The 20,843-nt window shown below is 39.2% G+C and overlaps 1 protein-coding gene across 13 annotated transcripts in view; it reads left to right on the top strand.

The window, feature by feature from the left end:
• The window catches only part of foxp1b (forkhead box P1b), a 196,968-nt gene that overhangs the window by 144,461 nt on the left and 31,664 nt on the right, over window positions 1–20,843 (top strand). For 9 of the 13 annotated variants that reach the window (XM_084129453.1, XM_084129448.1, XM_084129447.1 and 6 more), the window contains 3 exons: window positions 7,285–7,422; window positions 8,313–8,405; window positions 13,229–13,370. In XM_084129453.1, coding sequence (XP_083985579.1) covers window positions 7,285–7,422; window positions 8,313–8,405; window positions 13,229–13,370 — 373 coding nt within the window. Of the gene's footprint in view, window positions 1–3,576; window positions 7,120–7,284; window positions 7,423–8,312; window positions 8,406–13,228; window positions 13,371–20,843 lie in introns of those variants that run through there. The other 4 variants (XM_084129443.1, XM_084129454.1, XM_084129446.1 and 1 more) reach the window with 2 other exon arrangements.

Consider the following 20,843-nt stretch of genomic DNA (forward strand, 5'->3'; position numbering starts at 1 on the left):
TTGTTCATTAGTAGTGCATTAGGGTCCGCTCTGGCTGGGGCCGAACCGCATTTATGTTGTGCCCTGACAGGCCGTGAGCCTGCCAACACCTGTCATTCCTACCGCTCGACACGTATTAGCGGCCACGACCATGTTGGTGTGTGAGAGAATATTCACGTGTGTGTTTACATGAGACTGGAGAACAAGCAAACTGTGCGTGTTAAATAGATATTTTCCCATAAGAAAGGGAAAAAGGAGTTGGGTGGGGGGGTTATCTGGTCAGTCGTTCATGTGGCTGACCTCTTTCACAGACGTCTTGCTCTACATTATGTGGTAAGAATCGAGAATACTTTGGTGATGACACACGGCATTGCCAGCTGTTCTTTTCTGTTGTCTTTTTTCCTTCATTCTCCCACAGAGGAAAAAACTTTAGTTTTTTTTTCTTCTAAAGATGCATTTGTTCTTCCTTTTCTCCTACTCGGTTTCCAGAAAGCACACCAGGTGAGCATTCTCTCAGGAAAGAGCAGCATAGTGACGAATTGCTCTGAAAGACAATTTTATGATATACAGCAAAAAAAAAAAAAAAAAAATCTTCCTCAACTCACACATCTGCAACTTTTTACTTTCTAAACTAATTTTAGGGCAGAACAGAGATTTAGAGATTACATTCGGTAGAAATTATTGGCACAATTTTTGTAAAAGTTTTGATTTTATTTCACAAATTACAACAAAGATAAACTCAGTTGTGTCTTCTTTGTGCATATTAGCTCTTGCAACATGCCAACAGTATCTTCCACTCAATATTAATCAACCCTGACGAGGAACATCACAACGTGGCCGATGAAAACACAAATCCCAATTTACCGAAACCTTCATGTGATGTCATGGAAACACGGATTAGCGTTGTTGTCGTTTGGCGTTGTGCAGAATGAGACCTCTCCCGTGCGAGGATGTGACGACCATTGTCTCGAGTAAATTCTCAATTTGAGGGGGATTTGTGTGGCTGTGATCTTAATTAAATCTCCACCGACTCCAATAACACATCTGAAGGCATGTGCGACGTTGCGTAACCTCGCTGAGCTGGTAAACCATAAATCATATCAGCGGGATGAGTAGAGCAAAAGAGAGAGAGAGAGAGAGGAAAGGGCGTTAGGGTATACTGGAAAGGTGTAAAGTGGTCGAAGGCAGTTTGTCGACACCATTGTTTTTAGTGGCATATGTCAGACTGAGTTGAGCAGGAGACGTTCAGCGGTTTTGCTTTGTCTTGTTTTAGTGTGTGAGAGGAGAGTCACGTCAAGGGTCACTTGGGGTTGTGTTGAGGTTGTTAGAAATGATTATTGCTGCCAGTCATGTCTGTAAGGTTGCTTTTACAAGATCTCCACCACAATGTCATATTTACCTGTGGGAAACTCTCTGAGCCCTGTTTTGGGGGGGGGTGAGCGTGTTAGTTAAATAATCATGGTGGTAGAACAGTGGATCTGATTATAAACAGTAATTGTAAAACATGTTGTAAACTGCTTATGAAGAATAGTTAGAATGGCTTGCAAAGAAAAATATTACTTATTTAGTCTAGTATTTAATTAAACAGAAATTAGTCCCATAATTCTTTGTGGCAGCATATTTAATATTTAATTTAAAAAGGAAATATTAAATTAATGATAATAATACATTTAATATACTTTTTTTTTTTTTTGATAAATTGCTTGTGATGTTCCTCATTTGTAAGTTGCATTGGATAAACGTGTCTGCTAAGTAAATAGATTATACAGTATATTTAATGCTCATCCTTTGCTGTTTATTTAGTGGTACTAGAAATAAACAAAGCTGTCTTTGTTGGGAAGTGAAAACTGGGGAAATAACTTTTGAATTTGGCCAGAGCGTGCATTTAATTCTGACCACAATCACTTGAGCGCACAGCACATCGTAATTTCTGAACGCATAAGTAGGCACTTCCATGAAGGCAGTAGATGCCAAGGGTCAGGATATAAAATATAAATATATGAATTCAATATGCAGGTTTTCATTCAAGTTTTGCATCCTAAAATGCAGAAAGATGAGAAAAAGAAAAAAAAAGCTTTTAAATCTGGGTTAGTTTGTGTGATTGTGTTTATTTTTTGTGCTCGAATCCCAGGCAAACACTTAGCAACACATCAAGACATGACACCTCCGTATGTGTGCTACATCCGTAATGCATCCACCTTCAGTTTGTGTGCAAGATTAAGCGAGTATCCCCTGAGTCCCGGGGCTGATGGTCCACCCACCCCTTCGGGACACCCACCTGCAGTGGGGTTGAGTTAGTGTGGGAAAGGCAAAGCTGAACCTCATGCTCTCCTTCGCCCCTGCGTGTTTGTTTTACGGCAGACCGGGCCAGCTCTACTGAGAACTTGTTTGTTTGTGGTTTAGAAGTTAATTAAAGCGCAATCTGGATTTTTGTTTTTACAGTTGCCTTGAATGGACCGCTTTCCCCCCGCAGAATCTGCTTGGTAAATGGGCAGAAAATGTGACTATGATTATCCTGTTTATGTGAACTGTAAACGGGCTGCGCGAGAGCCAAAGCGAGGAAGAGGGAATGGGAATTATTCGCTATTCAGAAGCGGCTGGGGGAGATTAATATATCTTTGCTTCAGCCCTAGAGATTTTTTGTTTCATAACAATAATAATAATAGTACATGCATGTTTTCATAAATGTATTAATATTAGACAAGAATATCTCCATTTAATACATTAGGAATGCAAATTCCATGTTAAACTGAATTTTTTTACTTGTTAAATGAATTGTTTTAGAACTTTTAAAAAACATTTGTGCAAAACTAAATTTCCAGAAATGAAAATTGTGCATTCAAATGAATAATTACAGCTCACACGTAGTATAAAAAAATCATTTTTTTCCACGGCACTCCATGCCAAATGAGCGTACGGACATTGCTATTCCCTATATCTCTGGACAAGGTAAACCAAGAGGCTTCAAACAGACCAAACCTCCTCTGATTTCTCAAGGGCTTGTTATTTTGTACTTCTCAATTCTATTTGATGTCCTGACAAAACAAGATGACACCGGGGAGCTGGCATTAAAATTTGATTTTCTTTTTTTTCCTGCCCTCTTTCTTTCTTCCTTTCTTTCTTTCTTTGCAACCTGTTTCCGTGCGTCCAGTTCAATGTACGAGACGCTCTGATTGAAGTTGCCCCCCTTCGCTCTTCATCTTAATTGCCTATCTCTCTTTCCCTCTCTCTCTCTCTTTTTTTTCTCGTTCTCTCCGTGCATGACATTTTGCTCTCTCAGGAAGAATGCGTTCTTCATTAAGTCAGTATCAGTGTTTCTGAGGTTCGTCAGATGTGTGTCAGATGTTTCCTCATTAGAGCCGTATTTTTGGATGGCGTTTCCCGTTCATAGTCATGGACTGAAGATGAACTGGACGGTGGATATGAGCGCCAGGCTTAAATGAGCTGGATCCGCTGCTGCGTCCAATACGTTCCATCTCTCAGCTGGCATCGTTTTGTCGTATCCCTTGTGATTCAACACCTTCAAGTTAAAAAATAAATGTAACATCATTCATTTTAATGCCCACAAATGTTTGCACTTTTATGTTTGATTGAAGAGGCAAAGTGATTAAAATATATATATTTTACGTATTATTTTAAAATTTATTTTAATGATTGGTCTTTTTTGTTACATTGACATTTTATATTTTATGTATGTTTTTTTTACATTTACATTTTTACGTTTTATTTTTGTTACATTTACCTACTTTAGCTTTTTTTTTTTTGTTACTTTTTTTTTAAACATTAGTGGCCGCTTTCACAGGCTTAAACCTAGTTCCAGACTAAAATGCATGTTTGAGCGGTTTTAACTGAAAGCAACTTGCTCTGACGTATCTTAAAATATCTTAAAATATGCCAGTGCCACTGTTTTGTCTCAAGATTCACACCAGTAATTTTTCTTTTTTTCTAAGGCAACTTTATAAAAGCTACTTGAATGTCCTAATTGAACTAAGGCCTAATCCTGGCTTAATCTAAACCCTGTCTGTGAAACTTAGCCTAAGTATCAGGTTCACTTATTATTCATTTTTGCACATTGCAGATGTTTGCATGTGTTGGCATGTGAATGTTGAGTGTACAGCATATGATGTGTGTGTGTGTGTGTGTAGTTTGGGTAGGGCCTGTGGACAGCAGGCCTGCGCTAGCACATTGCCTACAGTACAGTCACATAGCAGCTGTTTGAGTACGTTTCACTTTCTGTGTGTTAATGTGCTACACTCACACCTGGCCTACCTACACCTCTTTCTAGTGAAATTAATAACCTTCAACTTTCTTAAGTATGCTCAGTTTTCTTTTCTCCTAACAATTCTTTCTTGGCAAACAAGTTTTGTTCTCTTTAAAACCTGTCCACATGACAGCTGAAATATGCGTTCATAAAATTCCCATCTCGTTTAACCAGATATATGCTCTATCTCATAGCGCTTTCATTATGAGACGACTTGAAATATGTATTTGTTCTTTCCTCACCTCTTATCAAGCGATACAGCCATTTACCGCAATTCATAATAATAATTTCATTCCGCACACTTCCACAATTACGGCCAGAGGAGAAGAGCGAACAGCTCTGAGCAGTAAGCAGTGGTATCCCTCACTCCTCTTAAGTGCTGCTGATATAGTGGCCAGGATGATATTTTTCAGCTGAAGTGCTTCTCTTCTGCGGCAGGCCTGTCTTAAAGAGATTCCAGCTCATTCACCAGCGGATTAAATGCTAGTAGTTACAATGATCAATAGGTTAAGAGGAGGCCCATCCCTCTCTCCACTAATGACCTCAGTGGTAATGGGCAGTAAAATGTGAGCTGTAATAGCCTTTCCGCTAGAGCTGAGGTTTGGTAGAAGTGGACACACACACACTCACACACACACACACACACACACATGTTCATGCAGTAAATGAGGGTGTGAAGCTGGTGTCAGTGTGTCTGTAAGGTGTGGATATAAAGGGTTTAATTGGAACAGGCTGGCATTGTAATTTCTCGTGTCCTGAGAAGTTAGTAAATGTTTATTTGTTAGTTTGTTTTACAAAGCGTTTACATTTACTTCAGATGTTTAAAAGGATTTATGTGGTAGTTGCAACTGTAAAGTAAATTTATTTTAAAATTTTGATTGGTTTCGAGAACAGTTCCACCCTTCACAAAAAAAATATAAGAACTTAAATTGGTAACGCTTTACAATAAGTTATCATTTCGTTAACATTAGTTAATTTATTAACTTACTTGAACTAACAATAAGCAATACATTTGTTACAGTATTTATTAATCTTTGTTAATGTTAGTTAATACAAATCGGCTGTTCATGTTTGTTCAAAGTACATTAACTAATGTTAACAAATACAACTTTTGATTTTAATAATGTATTTGTAAATTCTGAAATTAACATTAAGATTAATAAATGCTGTAGAAGTGTTGTTCATTGTTAGTTCATATTAACTAAAGGGGAAACCTTATTGTAAAGTGTTACCCAAAAATTAAATATGTAAGTTTATTCCACTTTTTATTTGGCCATTTCAGTTAAGATTTTCTTTTTTATTCTCAAACATTTATGAAAATTTTACAAGAACATTTTTTTTAAATAAAAATTGTCCAAATCAGCAAATACATTTTTTTGCTGAGTGTAAATGTTTGTTCATGTTTTATGTTGAAGTCTGATCAAATGAAATTCGTAAGTAAATTTAAGTTTAAAAAATCTGTCTCTTTCAAGTTTTCAATTGTTAAAAAAAAACTGAAACATCCAAATTGGATTTCATAGTCAAGAATAAATGTACAAACGTGCATCTGGCGTTGTCTGTGTGTTTTAGCTCGTATTGTCTCACCACCCACTCGTCTGCCTCTCTGACCTTCAGAATAGTTCATCAAAATTAGTGGCGCTGAGAAATAAGGACATGAGTGCATAATGACTGTGAAATGAAGAAATCAAGGGGTGCAGCCTATGCAAATGGTGCGCTAAGCCAAGTGAAAAATGGGCCGCATATTAAGACGTACCAACCGTGTGTTGCGGCGCCTGCCTGTGTGTTCAACTTTGATTCCAAGCACCACATATCCATTTTGGTGATGAGTTTATAACAAGTTCAACCCCGTTTGTGACATTGCATGCGTTTTAAGGTTTTTTGTTGTTATATTTAGATTAGTTTGAAATAGGCGGAGGCAATGTGACAGTTAGCCCCGCCCCTTACACACTCATTTACATTCATCAAGACGTGACAAATTCAAACGCGTGTCAGCGGTTCTGAATCACAGATGCAATTGAGGTAACCTTGGTGAAGGGAGACTGTCGCCCTAATGTCTGGCCAATCTGCAGCAGATGTGAGACATACATCTGCGATCTCGCACACGCTTGCTAAAACACACTGGGGATATGTGTTAACAGTTGCAAATGCCCGCCGCTATCAAGTTCAGCACAGACTTGGTTTGTCACCCAATGTCACAAAGGAGATTTTAATGGCACGGTGTATCAGAGAAAGGCTGACACTGAGACACACGCGTGTACTGTATTCACACAGCCTCTTCTCTAATTAAAGACCCGTCAACAGCACGAGGACCCTCTCAATGTCATCACACGCCATTTTCTTTTACGCCCATAATATGTGTACTCTTTTTATTCCACTTAAGCTTGTTTGTGTGCCCTTAAATGTGTTGTTTTGATATATTTTTTAGAGAGGGACATTTTTTTTTTTTTTGTACTTCCGAACTAACAAAGAACACAGTCGACAACACGTCCTGCATTGACACGATTACATTCGTGTTAATTGATATTCAGCCAGCGATTTTAAGTTTCACAAAAAAACGGTACACCGTGAGAGTTGTGACCCATTTTAGTGAAGTATCGCAGGGACAAGAAGCTTCACGCTGATGAAGAGGGGGGAAAACAATCATGAAAAAAATGAAAATACAAAACGTATTCAAACAGTCACAAGCAAAACATGGACAGCACTCCAGAATAATGGCCAGTGGCCTTGTCTCTGGAGTGGGACGTTTGATGATGGGGGACGCTCTGTGGTTGTTCAAGTGTGTTTGTGTGTGTGTGTTAGGGTTTTCTCTTTGTATCTGTCAGTCTCCCATCAGTCAGCAGCTTTGGCTTCGCATATCACTGGTTCTGAAAGCTCCTCAGGTGGTTTTTTTGAGAACAGATCTTGATCTCATAGCACATTCATGATGGTGACAAGCTACTGATAAGACATTTTACATGTTATCTTTAGTGTATGTATTGTGAGTAAGTTCTTATGTGATTATCCAATTGTATTCATATGTCCGTCCTCTTTCTGTGTTTGTGTAGGTCCCAGTTTCTGTTGCTATGATGACACCACAGGTCATAACTCCTCAGCAGATGCAGCAAATCCTCCAACACCAAGTTCTGAGCCCCCAGCAGCTCCAGCTGTTACTGCAACAACAACAAGCACTGATGTTACAGCAGGTACTTGCCCTCGTTCTGTGTCATACCGGATATATTCCTTCCGTTTGAATGTCTCAAATATTTCTCGGGTTTAAACCAACACTATGACATTACAAGAATTCTAAGTAAATTAAAAGCCCTGAGGATCTTTGCGTCACGATGTGAAGCGGAGTTCAATAAATAATCTGAATAAACAATTTGGAATATAATATATAAATGTATTATAGTAATAATCTATTATAATAATATAGAATCTATTATAAAATGGCAACAACAATTAACTACTAATAAATTCCTAATTGCCCTACAATTAGTTCCTTTCTCTTTTAATGCATCAAACATACAGTAATTCCTCCCTTTCAGCTGGCTTAACTGTTGCTCAGTCTATGTGACAAACAAAGAGGATTTGTCATACATGTAGTAGTGAAGCAATAAACACAGTTTGGTATATCTGTGACGTGACTCCACACACGAAGAATTCAAAGAATTCCACACACACTGTAGGCTAGTTCTTCCTAATTCTCGTGAAATTTGACTTTTGAAAATTGTGAAATGTAAAGGTTATATATCATGAAGAACAGGATTTTTTTATGTGGTTTTGAACCAAGAGGAATGTGTAGACAATCTCGCAAATGTTCACAGCGTGAAACGTCTTCCTTATTCCCTTTCATTGCTATTCAATGTGATTTAGAAATTACAAAAATAGTATTATGCATGTTATGCATACATTACGTATGTTAATGTTGAAGATTTGAGGTATTTTACAGTACATTACTCTTTTAATTCTTAGGATCATAGTAGAGGAAATCATCTCTTTTGTAACATAATACTTGGTCTTCAGGAGAAAATAAATAAAACACAGCAGAAATACAGAAGAGGCGTCTTTAATTTATGACTCTGTGATTTTGCAGCAGCAACTCCAGGAGTTCTACAAGAAACAGCAAGAACAACTCCACCTTCAGCTCATCCAGCAGCAGCATGGCAGCAAACAGCAGAGTAAAGAGGTATGCTGACTGCATTACTTTACACACACACTCAGCCCTGGTGTTCATTACCTGCCCCCAGTGCATCAAGCAGCTGTTTCCCACCAACACAAGTACAGAATCATTCCAGTGCATTGGTGTCATCTTATTTTTGAGTTGAGTCGACAATGGGAAGAACCCTGTCCTGCTCTTGTATTTCTGCTCCGTGTCCTAACCAACCGCAACACTATAACGCATTAAGCACTAAAATCTTGATTAATTTAATTCGAGTTCTTGTTCTAACCAGTCGCAAGATAAAACATTGATCTAGTTATGTGACGTCGCCCCCGCATTATAATCTCATTGGTCCAAAATAATTCTCTAGATAACTGGACACTAAAATATACACTATATATACTAGATTAAGAAAAAATTAAAATAACTGTCACCAGCTGTGTTTCTGGCTGCTCTAATGACAGCAGGAGAAGGCAATGCTCTGGACAAAAGAAGCGATTATTGTGCGGTCAGAAGCAGTTCAAAGACAATCAGAGTTTCACTTCTTAACTTCCCCACTGAGAGCTTCGTTCTGTAACCGGAGAGAGCGTATAAATGAAGGCGAATGTTGTAAAACACACACACACACAGCCGTACACACACTTTCACATGCTTACTTCAAAGTCCCCCAGCTCGCTAATTAATGAACTGGGGGCTTCAGTTTGGACAAGTTGTGGTGCGTTGCCTCCATAAATCAATGCGACAGGACTGTTTCTCTTGCCTCTGACAGAAGCTGTCACTCTTTATCTCTCTCTATCTCTCTTTCCCTCTCTCTCATGTCAGAAGGACAGATGAGGGGAAGGGGACTCTAGAATGGGAGGGGGGTTGAAAAAAGGAGGGTGGCACCGTCAAAAGGAGAAACAATTGATCAGCTGAATGGAACGTGACGAACAGGAAGGAAAAACACCATTTTAAAGAGTATTATGTATGATCACAGGAATTTGATGCAGCCCTCGAGAGGCTCTCCTCCGTCTGTGCGTGTTTTTCTCTCTCACGCGCTCCCTCTCCCTCCCCCCCCCCCCCCTCCTTCGGCTTTCTCTCGCGCAGCCATCAAAAGATGGAATACGAATTGTTGCAGCGACTCCCCCCACGGGGGTCAGACAATAACCCCCCGCTGCTGCTTTGTGCCTCTTTTATTTAAAAGACAACAACATTTCTAAGGTTTTCAAAGATTTTTAACTTTGGATTGGAGGCGAGGCAATAAAAGGGCCTGCCAGCGTCAGTCTGGATCATGTTGTCATCTGCTCTATTCTCGCCTCTCTCGCGTGCCACTCCGAGTTAACCTCCCATTCGCTATGCCAGGCTGGCGTTAGGTTAGCGCTCGTGCGATGAGGAAGATCTCAAGCTCATCCTTCAGGGTGACGTACAGATGAAAATAAACACAATTTATGATACGGTTCAATTTGTTAGCATGAATATTACACTAATAAATGCTGTAGAACTATATACCTTATGCATCAATATTAATGAATTTAACTTTATTGTAAAGTATTACCAATTTTTTTTTTTTTTACAATTATAGTCGGCATGAAACGGAAGTTGCAGTTTGTCTTTTCTTCTCTATTGCGACTTATCCGAGTGAAACTGCTTCTCAAACGAAATAAAATGTAGGGCGGGACTTGATTTTTCCATTGGGATTTGATGGACTGCCCTCTCACTGGTGTACATGTCATAAGAGAAGAGAAGAAATGCCGTTGCAAGGGGGGAGAGGAAGTTATTTTGATTAAATATTAAAAGGGGAAATAAAAATGTTTAAATGATGGATAAATTGGTTGTCATATTCCATAAAAAATAAGAATTGTCCATTTTGATTTCATGATGACTTTAAAGACATCATGAAATCAAAAGTGACTGAATTGAAGGTTTTTATGTGCACAATTCACAGTATTAAAAAACATGTTCGTTTTCATAGTCTTTCGTAAAAAATAGATTTTTCTCCACCTTTGAGCCTCGTGATCAGGGTTAGAGTGGAGAGAGAGAGAGAGAGAGAGAGAGAGAGAGAGAGAGAGAGAAAAAGAAACAGACCTTTGACAGGCAGATGAGGATGGGTGGACCATGAATGAGAGTGGAAAAAAGAGCAAGCACTTTATCAGGCTGTTTCAGATCTGTTCTGGGTCTAAAGGTTGACCTGTCCGCGCCTGTGTTGCGGGACCTTTTTTGTGCGCCTTCTGTTTGGAGAAGTAAACACAAAGTGAAGCATCCTGTGTTTGGGAAGAGGGTGCGGCACACAGCTTGGCAAAGACACGTTTGCGCTTTAATGTACCAACAAACACGTGCACACACAAACACGTGACCCCCCTCAGTGTCCGTTTTTTCACCGCGGGTCCATCAGAAACCTTCAGAGGAATGTCCCGTGATTATGGCTTATGTTTAGTCGTTGTCATGAAACTGTCATAATGCATGGAGGAGGTCATAAACAACACTGTTAGCGTTGAAAGGGGTCAATGCAAGGGTTCAATAGCCCTGTATCTCCATAACATCACCCATTAGTTTTGACTGAGGGGTGATTGGGGATGTTAGATAATTTCCTCCCATTTATCGTCCTGACGACGCAGCAGTTCGTTTGCCCATTCCTCCCTCTCCTTCTGTCTTTCAACACTCTCTTTTCCCTGTTTCCCTTCCACTTTTACTTACTCACTCCCTTCTTCCTCTCAAAAATTTCCCCAGTCTTTTGGCACCTTCCGTTCTCTAGAAAGTACTGTGCATGTGGAATGTAGAAATGGCATAATGACGTATGACCCTTGGAACGAGCTCTTGTAGTTGTTGAATATAGTGTCATGAATAGGGTTGCAAAATTCTGGGAATTTTTAAAGATGGAAACTTTCCATGGGAATTAATGGGAATTTAAGGGAATTAACAGGAATTTATGGGAATAAACGGGAATAAACTGGGAATTTTCAAAGTTGAGGGTTGGCTCTTCATAGGGAACTTAAATATAGTTGAGGAAAGTATATTTTAGCATAATCTTGACCAAAACAAACAGATGCCATTCAAATACACTTGAATATCCATGCCATTCCTCAATCACATTCACACAGCACACTGTTTACTGCATGGCTATTGAGACCACACCCACTACTGGCACTTTGCATGCCTCCATCACATGTACAGAAGCCCAAAGCACAAGACTATTGAAGGCACACATTTGAGCCTGTGGACTAAACAAAGTGAAGTAAGTTTTGATGATATTATGGGGAAATATATTTATTAAATGTTTAAATTGCAAATATCACATACAAATGTATTCATCTAGTAGATAGCAAGCTGATAAGTTAGATGCTAAATAAGCTAGCATAACTTTATTTACCACATAAGTAGGGCTGGGCGATATGACAGTATATATCGTTACCTGGAAGAAAATGTCAACCGTAACAGATTTTTTTTTATTCCGTGTATACCGCGACATGTAAATAGGTAGGCGTGGTTAACTCACGTGCAGCGTGCGTGAGACTGAGACACTGATATTTGTCAAAGAAACATGAAGAAAGACCAAGAGGATCCACAAAAGGAATTACGTTTTCAAAATTAACGTGATATTTTCGGGGGGGAAGGTGCAGAAGTCAACTAGAGCAGTGCAGCACACTGAAAGTTTAGAGATACGCACATGCTCGCAACGGGGCTTACTTGACAACAAGTTCATATATCAATATTCTAACGAATAGAAATAACCTTAAATAATGTATCTATCCGTCTCTTATGTGTACAGTTACTTTCAGAGTGGACGCGCAAGCGGTTGCCGTGGTAATGAATATTTCCAAAATTCCCCAGCTTAACTTCCCATGGAATTTTACCGGAAACTTTCCGGAAATTTTCCTCCCCTTTGCAACCCTAGTCATGAATGACTGTTGTGTCATTCTAAAATTCTCCTGGCTACCACTCATTATCTGTGAAGTGGAGCAGGACATCATCCCACCGGACTCTTTCCTAACGGTTAATGTGTTCGTTGTCTCCTAATTAGGACCCATAATAGATAAATATTAAGTCTGCTGTTTAAAACAGCAATGTTGGAGAATAGTATGTGCAAACATGGGAAACTATGTATATTCGTGCAATGTGCGCATGTCAAAAACTCAATTCCCGATCACTTTATTTAGCATTCATGTAAACACTACGTTCGGATTCATCAATCGGAAAGAAAGAATTCCGATTGAAACAAAAGTTTTGCATGTAAACATAGCCAATGTCTATTGAAAATATCAATGAACTGAACCTTTTTTTAAATGTTACCTTTTTTAACAATTAAAAACATCATGAAATTAAAATTTACCCTGTTTATTTTATGCATAAATGTTTTAATGTCCACAATTCATTTTATTATATTTTTTATAATTGCATCTAAATGTAATTTTCTTTGCCTCAGAAATAATTGTATACAATGGCATGATAAAATTGGCACATACGCTGCTTAGCTCTCCTCCTATTGGACAGTTCCCCTGTTACTTCACACCCCTGATTTATCCAAAGGAGACAACGGTTGGCTCCCCCGGCTCTGCACTAACACGCTGCTGAATATTAAGGAGCTCCTTTCAGTCACAGGTTGTTTGCGGAGTTATGAATGGCCATAATTAAAATCCTGTGGCTCTTATTAGGAATGATTAACAACATTTCATTATTTGTCACGAGTCTCCCCGACGACTTGTTAATTAAGAGGGTACGGGAATATGGGAATGTACCTGTCCGTGCCTGTTTGTGTGTGTATGTTTATCTGCCCTGAGTGAATAAGTATGTTTGTGCACGTGTTGACATAATTGTTTGTGAGAGCGAGGATGATATGTAGACCCCTCATCCTCTCTCCGTCTCTCCCTCGGCAGGTGTCTGCGCAGCAGTTGGCGTTCCAACAGCAGCTGCTCCAGGTTCAGCAGCTCCAGCAGCAGCATCTCCTGAGCCTGCAGAGACAAGGGCTGCTGTCCATTCAGCCCAACCAGACTCTGCCCCTGCACTCCCTCACTCAGGGTAAGAACAAGCACATCTATCACCCCGCAAGGGGATATTCACACTGAGAGCAATGGGAATTGCTGACACATATCTTATGAAAAGTGCAAGGAACTTATTCTCAAAATTACAATGTGGTTTTTCATCAGCCTCCAAGAAAATGTCACTTCTTTTCACACCGCTAGCCTGCAACGGCTTTTTTGTTTCTTGTTTATTTATTTATAGATTGCAACATCTGTGTAAAAAAAAAAAAGGATCCGTAGGGTTTCGTTTTCGGGATCCATAGGGATGCAATATGCATGTATAGATTTTTATTATCTCTATTATTTTTTGCTAAATGTGGGGTGGGGGGAACAATAGCAAGAAGATTACACACTCAACATGAAGAGGTCTTACGGGGATATTATATTATTTTGCACCGAGAGCAACAGGAATTGCTGACAGAAATCTTACGAAAAGTGTTTTGATTTACAACAAAAAAAATTCTAAAGATTACCTACGAAAAAATATCACTTTGTTATGTATGTAAATATGTGAGGAAAAACATTTACACGCACATGAAGAGGTCTATAGGAATAAATTGTTTTGTGCAGGAAAAGCAAAAAAAAAAAAAAAAAGTTTGCACTTTTGAACATTTTACAGAAATTTACGAAATTAGACCAAATATTGCTCTCTGAGAGAATAGGCCTTTATGTTCTCTTTGCATTATAGTTTCTGTTGCTTTTCTCTTTTAGAATGAGAAAATGTGTCCTAGATTTTCACTTTTCAATTGAATACATATATCTCTGTTTTATCTCTATTGTCTCATGTTGGCTCCTCGTCAGCCCCTAAACATACTACAGTAGCACCATTGTTTTCTAACTTCAACCCACTAAACTAGTCAAAGATTAATCACTTCACAAGCAGTCAGTGAGTCAAAAGGTGTTTTTCCAGGAGGTGTATTGCTTTATTTTCCTTGTTATGTTTACTTAAGGAGCAGCAACAGAATAAAGACTGCATTCATACCAGTTTTGTTTTGAGTTTTGTTTTCTTTCTTTCAAAAACTGACTGTACTCTCTCCGGCTAAGACAAACAAGCCCACAACAAGATAAGGCTGTATAAAGGCTGGGGAGGGGGGTGCTTGGGTAACAGGCAAATACAAACTGTGTTTGTTTAGTCTTGTTATTGTTTGATCAGGGCATAGTCGGAAAGCTGAGCAACTCCACATACCCACGTTGCCCTGGGGCTGGGCGAGGCGATGCTTTACAATGCGAAGCCATTGGCTAGTGTCAAATAGGAGGCCATCTCAGTGAAGAACAATTTTATTTCTTCAACAAGTGATTGAATGACATCTCGAGCAGACGTTACCCAGGGAACATTGCAAGCATGCAATGCCCAATCAGAGGGCAATAATGAAAAACACAGAGAATACATGCTGTTGTTCTACTGCAGAACACAAGATATTGTTTAGATATATAATACGTTTACTTGGCAGTAAAGGGTAGATTATTTCCTAGTTTCCTAGAACCTGTCTGTCTAGTATTAATCTGACTGGGTAACTATAATAGCCCGTGGCAGATTCCTTGAATTGGTGGTTGAGTGTTAAAACCAAAGTGGTGGTTAAAGCCAGAGTACAAAATAAACTTTTGCCCAATTTTATTAGCCAATTTTAAATTTATTTTGGAACCCAGTTTAGGCTTTTGATTTTTCTATTCATCAATATAATCAAATGTGTTTCTTCTGTGTGTGCGTCTTTGCCTCTAACTAGCAGCATTTCCTGTCAAACATCAGTCGGAGATGTCCTACAGGTCGCCTGGCACAGTGACTGGTAAAATTGGGCCCAAATTTGACTGGCATAGGGGGTAATTTCATACCCTGATTAAAACACATGTCAGTATGTGTGTCAGTGTGTGTTTGTGTGTGTCCTGCACATTTTCTGCTTCACTGTTAAAAGTTATTGATGACCTTTTTTTCTTTCACACTCCACTGCATTCTTTCATGCTCCAGCAGCCCAGTTTTCCATTCGCAAGATGTAATCTACAATATTCAGTAGTTAGCCAAGTAGTTAGCATTGGTGTGATAAGTTATGTTACCTCCTTATGTGTGCGTGGTGATTATGTGCTTGGGCAAGCTACTAAGTAAGATTACTCGGCCAGCAACATGGTCTGAAATTGGCTTATTTATTAGACTCTGACTTTGATACGTGAATAAAATATTTTTACATCACGGCTTCACATTTAACGTACAGGCACATCCAGTCATTTTCTACCCGATTTCTACCCTGTTTACAAGCGTGCTATCTAGCTCTCTGTCACGCCGCAGACATCTGAGACTTCAATCAAAACAATGTGTTTTAATCTGTTGTATTTGGGGTTATATCACTTATTTGACTTTTTGACTTTGAAGTTTTGGAGAGGGTCAGCTGAAGTCTGCTATGAATTAGAACAATGTGTTGGAGGAGATGAATATCATAAACGGGGTCCAGAGAGAGAAAATAACAGAGGACTTAGCAGTGTGAGTAACAGAGTGAGAAAACAAACAGAGCAGATGAATATTCAAGAAAGGCAGAGAGATGTGGAGTAAAACCAGTTCTGGCTTCTTTACTTGTCCCACGTACACAATGCAAATTTTTGGGAGAAACAAGCATATTAGAATATGGTGTGAATTAGGGGTGGGCGGTACACCGGTGTCATAGTCATCACCGGTGTGACATTGCGCCACGACATGGATTTTCTAATACCGTCAATACTGTAATAAATCAATTATGTTCCTTGAACGGCTGCATTTACATTAGGGCTGTAGTCAACCAAAGAAATGCTTAGTCGACCAAAGTCCTGTCCTGCACAACGATTAGTCGACTAAAAAAAATAAAAATAAAAAATAAAAATAAAAAAAAGACGCGATGTTTTGCATTTTGATTGAACATTTATTAAACAATTGTCAGAGCATTTATAAAACAACAACGAAAAAACGTTTTTGTTTTTGTTTTATTGACACCTGGGATCCCCCGCAAAACGGTTCTCATTCGCGCTTGAATAAGGCCGGCGACACACTGGCTGCTGGCGTGAGAGTCTCAGCTGCGTTGGGTGTCTGTTTTTATTTCGGCTCCCATGTTAAAAGGTTGGAGTTTGCACACTGCCTGCGTGAGACACGCGTCTCAGGCGCGGCTCGAGCCACGCGGAAAACGCGTGCATGCTAGAAATAGAACCGACGCCTGAGTGTTCCTGCAACAAGAGTGTTCTCTGGCTAGAGCGCAGAACAGCGGAGTTTGTATGAACCGAAGTGCATGCCTGAGCTTGTATTGCTGCTGTTGCTTTGACATTGTGGAAAATAGAATAAACAAAATGTATTAGACTTTTTACCCGTTATTATCAATCTAAATTAATCTCGTTTTTAATTTAGGCAAACTTAATTTCGTTTTTTCTTTATTTAAATTTCGTTTTTCTTTATTTAAATTTTGTTTTTTCTTTATTTAAATTTCGTTTTTCTTTATTTAAATTCCGTTTTTCTTTATTTAAATTTCATTTTTTCTGTATTTAAATTTCGTTTTTTTCTTTATTTAAATTTCGTTTTTCTTTATTTAAATTTCGTTTTTTCTTTATTTAAATTTAGTTTTTCTTTAGGCCTATTTAAATTTCGTTTTTCTTTATTTAAATTTCATTTTTTCTGTATTTAAATTTCGTTTTTTTTCTTTATTTAAATTTCGTTTTTCTTTATTTAAATTTCGTTTTTCTTTATTTAAATCTACCCTTTACTGTGTCAGTAATTTGTTAGTCAGAAAAATATTAGACTACCTTAAAAGTATTGCTTAATTAACAGACTGTGTGCGTTTTATATCACTAGTGCAGTGTCCGTTCTCGGAGAATATAGCCGCCCTGCTCGCGTGAGGTGCGCCGCTTCCCGCTCGCGCTGTTCTGTAGTTTACTATTAATTCTGAACGTGTCGCGTCTCGCGTGTCTGTCTATATTGCACCAAATGCGACACTGCACTCCCTTGTGAAGTCGATTGGATGAACGGTTCTCGAAATAATCAAAATGCAAACGGACAGACAGACACATAGAGATTACTACCTATATTCCTTACTGAGCACGAAGCAGCAGTGCAGCCAGCCACAGGTGCGGTTCCCGAGTGTTCTACGTGGTGCGCTAAACTGTGGTGCTGTTACAAAATAGCCTAAATTAAAGCATTTAAAGTTGTGGATAAAACATAGGCTAATTATATTTAGAATACAGTAATATATAACTGCTTATAAAGGAATAAATATCAAGGAGTAAATCAATGAAAATTTCTTTATTGGTGAAAAAAAAAAGTTATACCGTGATATTATACCGTCACCGTTCAAAAGATGAAAAATACCGTGATATTAATTTTAGGTCATATCGCCCACCCCTAGTGTGAATCCCCTAAATTGTCATTCTGAGGATGTACCCAATACAGGAGTCACTCCAGATCCTGATAGAACATTTTTTGTGGCCTTTTGAGATATAAATATAACACAAAAAAGTTATTTTTAGTGACTTGTTTTGTTTTATTATTTTTAAAACGCTTAGGTGCAAATTTGTTTTTCACTTTTTATCTTTTTTTGAATGAATAAAGCGATAGGGATCCATTGTTGACATTTTGACTAAATTGTTGACTAAATCCATCCAATTTTGCTGAAATTGAAAAATAAAAAAATTGGTGGAAACCATTCCTTCGTGGTACATGAGGTCAAACCTTTTCTTGAATTAATTTGCTTTCACTTTTGTAAATAACTCAACTTTGTGTGAACAGAATGGGATTAGGCAGAAGAGGCCTGGTTGTCTACATTGTGGCTGCCGGATTTATGTTTGTACCTCATTTTCCACTATTAGCGTGCTCTCGTCTAAATCTGTGCTCTCCTACACACATGTTGTGAATCCCTCAAGTTCTGGAGTTCATTCTCATCCCCAGCCGCACATTAGTTGTCAAGTTGTCCAGTCAAGGGCCACAGGACACCGACAAGACAAATTTGCCACTAATATGAAAGCAGCGAATGTGTCCAGGCATGATGCGCGATGTGCGCGCGGACCCATCAGGGGACTCCGGCCCCTCGTCCGGCCTCGCTGGCAGTGATTGATTGGCTGGCAGTGTGGCACTGTTTAATAGCTTCTGTAGCATTAGGGAGGAACGTATTTTAGGCCTAAGGGCTGCATATCGAAGGCCCCAGTGATCATAACCCCTTTAACAGGAGGGAGAGAAGATCTCTGCCTCACAGAACAATAAACTAATAGTAGTGTCAGTTTGCCCCCAGTGGTGCCGTGGCAGTCTCATCGAGGAAGACGTGGTCACTGATTTCCGCGGCCCCAGTGCGCGACAACATTTTTTATCGGGCTGCTGATGGGCCACAACTAATGTGGTTGTGAACCTTAAATCAACTTTCCGCTTGCTCGAACACGGTCACCAGGGTACCGGGGTACAAGGACAGGAAAAGGTTGAAGCGAGAGTTCGGGGCCCCTGTCTGGGTGTCGCCGCTACCTGCTGCGGTAAAAATTGAGTTGCTTCGCCAGCGATCAGTCAAACGTCTCAATGACATCCATTTTTTAAAAACGCAAGCGTGTATCTTTGGCTTTTAATGAGAGGAGGTGCGGTGTTGAAAAATGACTTTAGGGCCGTTAAAGCGATCTGGAGTTTGCAAGACGGATTTAAGGACAAAGAACTGTTTTAATGCTATGTGTTAGCTGCGAAATGTTACATCCATCATCGGCTACTAAATGAGGATAATGCTGTAGCATTTGCCAGATTGGTTGAGAGGTCATGTGAAGATATATGCAGACAGTTTGGGAGATGCATCTATGAAAAAGATGGATACGGGATGGAAACCAAGGCTTAGAGTGAGATATAGACCTGCAGAGGAAAAAGGCTTATAGGGGGTGTCAGACACAACAAGACAGCTTCGTCCCACTCTGTTACCCCTCTCATCAGCTCCCTTCCCCCCTCCGGCTTGGATTCGTTTCAGTAAACAGTGGTGTCGGGGTCACCTGGACTTGTGGGTAATTGAGGGAGAGTGGGCCGCCCTGTCAAGCACGTCGGCTAAAAATACATTGCACACTGTCACTGCGCTCCAAGTGGGGGGAAAATGATTGTTCCCCTCTATGTCCAAACCCAAAAACAATCACCAGCGCCGTGACCTTCTTGAATCCACACGGGCAAGTTTTCCCTCCCTCACAATGACAACAGCAAAGACAAAAAAAACAAGCAAGTCGATACCTTCGGACACCGCCGTCAGTTTCATGAGGACGTTAAAACACTGCAAGATGGCACAAAAAAAAAAAAACCAAGGAAGCGAAAGATGCCACGTGGCACGTGGGAAGGTTATTGATTCGTCCTGCAATAATTTCCGCTGGCTCTTTTATATGCAAACGATCTTGTGCGAATTTATGGCAGTCCTACCAGACTCATTTCACAGTTTTTAGTCTCTCTCGCTCTGTCTCTTTGTCTCTCTCTCTGGAGTCTTAGCCGCCTCATTAGCTTACTGTTCTCCATTACTGACATAATTAAAATCTTTAGTAGCTTATCAAATTAAAAATATTTTCTGCTGATCGTATTGAGATCTTCACCTCGCCGTTATTTTGCCACAACAGGAATAAATTAAGACTAAGCGATTCTTGCACAAATGCATTGCGCCGGAGCGCTTGAAAGAGGCCACTTCTGGTATCTGTAAAGAGAATTATGAAGGAGAGAGAATGAGAGAGCGAGGGGGGAGGAGGAGGGAAAACAAGGAGACGAATGAAGATAACCAAGACAAAAATTGCTCTCCATTTGCTTTCGCTCATTTCGAAAATCGATTTAATTGTGATGTTAAGCGATTGATCCCCCACCGCCCAAAACAGCCCCTTCCTGTTTAATTTCACAAGACATACAAAGAAATGTATAAAGTCACACAGTGGGTGCGATTCATTCAGCGTTCCATTCACATGCCCTATTCCTGAAGCAACATAATGGTAGTTATAGTAGTCAGATGTGTCAAAATGTGTTTGTGTGTTTCTGTGTATATATTTATATTATACACTATTGTTCAAAAGTTTTTATTAGACTGGACAGACTTTTATAATGTTGCAAAATAAATAAATGCTGTTGTTTTGGACTTTCAAGTTATTAAAGAAGACTGAAAAAAAGATTATCGGTTTAAACAAATATATTAAGCAGCACAACTGTTCTCAACATTGAAGTGACACTGAAGACTGGAGTATTGGCTGCTGAAAATTTGCCGTCACTAAAATAAATTACATTTTAAAATGCATTTAAATTAGAAAATCTATTATAAATTGTAATACTTTTTCACAATATTACCATTTTTACTGTATTTTCAGACCAAATGCAGACCTGTTAAGCATAAGAGACTTCTTAAACATAAAAAATATATTTAATATGGAAATTTAACAAATATAATTCATAGCTTCAATTCATATTCAGTATTTAACACTTCTGAATATAACTAAGGGAGGTCCTTGGCCACTCCAATGGGCTAATTTCATTGTTAGCCCTTTCTAATTC

Source organism: Abramis brama (assembly GCF_963993115.1).
Source record: "Abramis brama genome assembly, chromosome: 11".
Lineage (NCBI taxonomy): Eukaryota > Metazoa > Chordata > Actinopteri > Cypriniformes > Leuciscidae > Abramis > Abramis brama.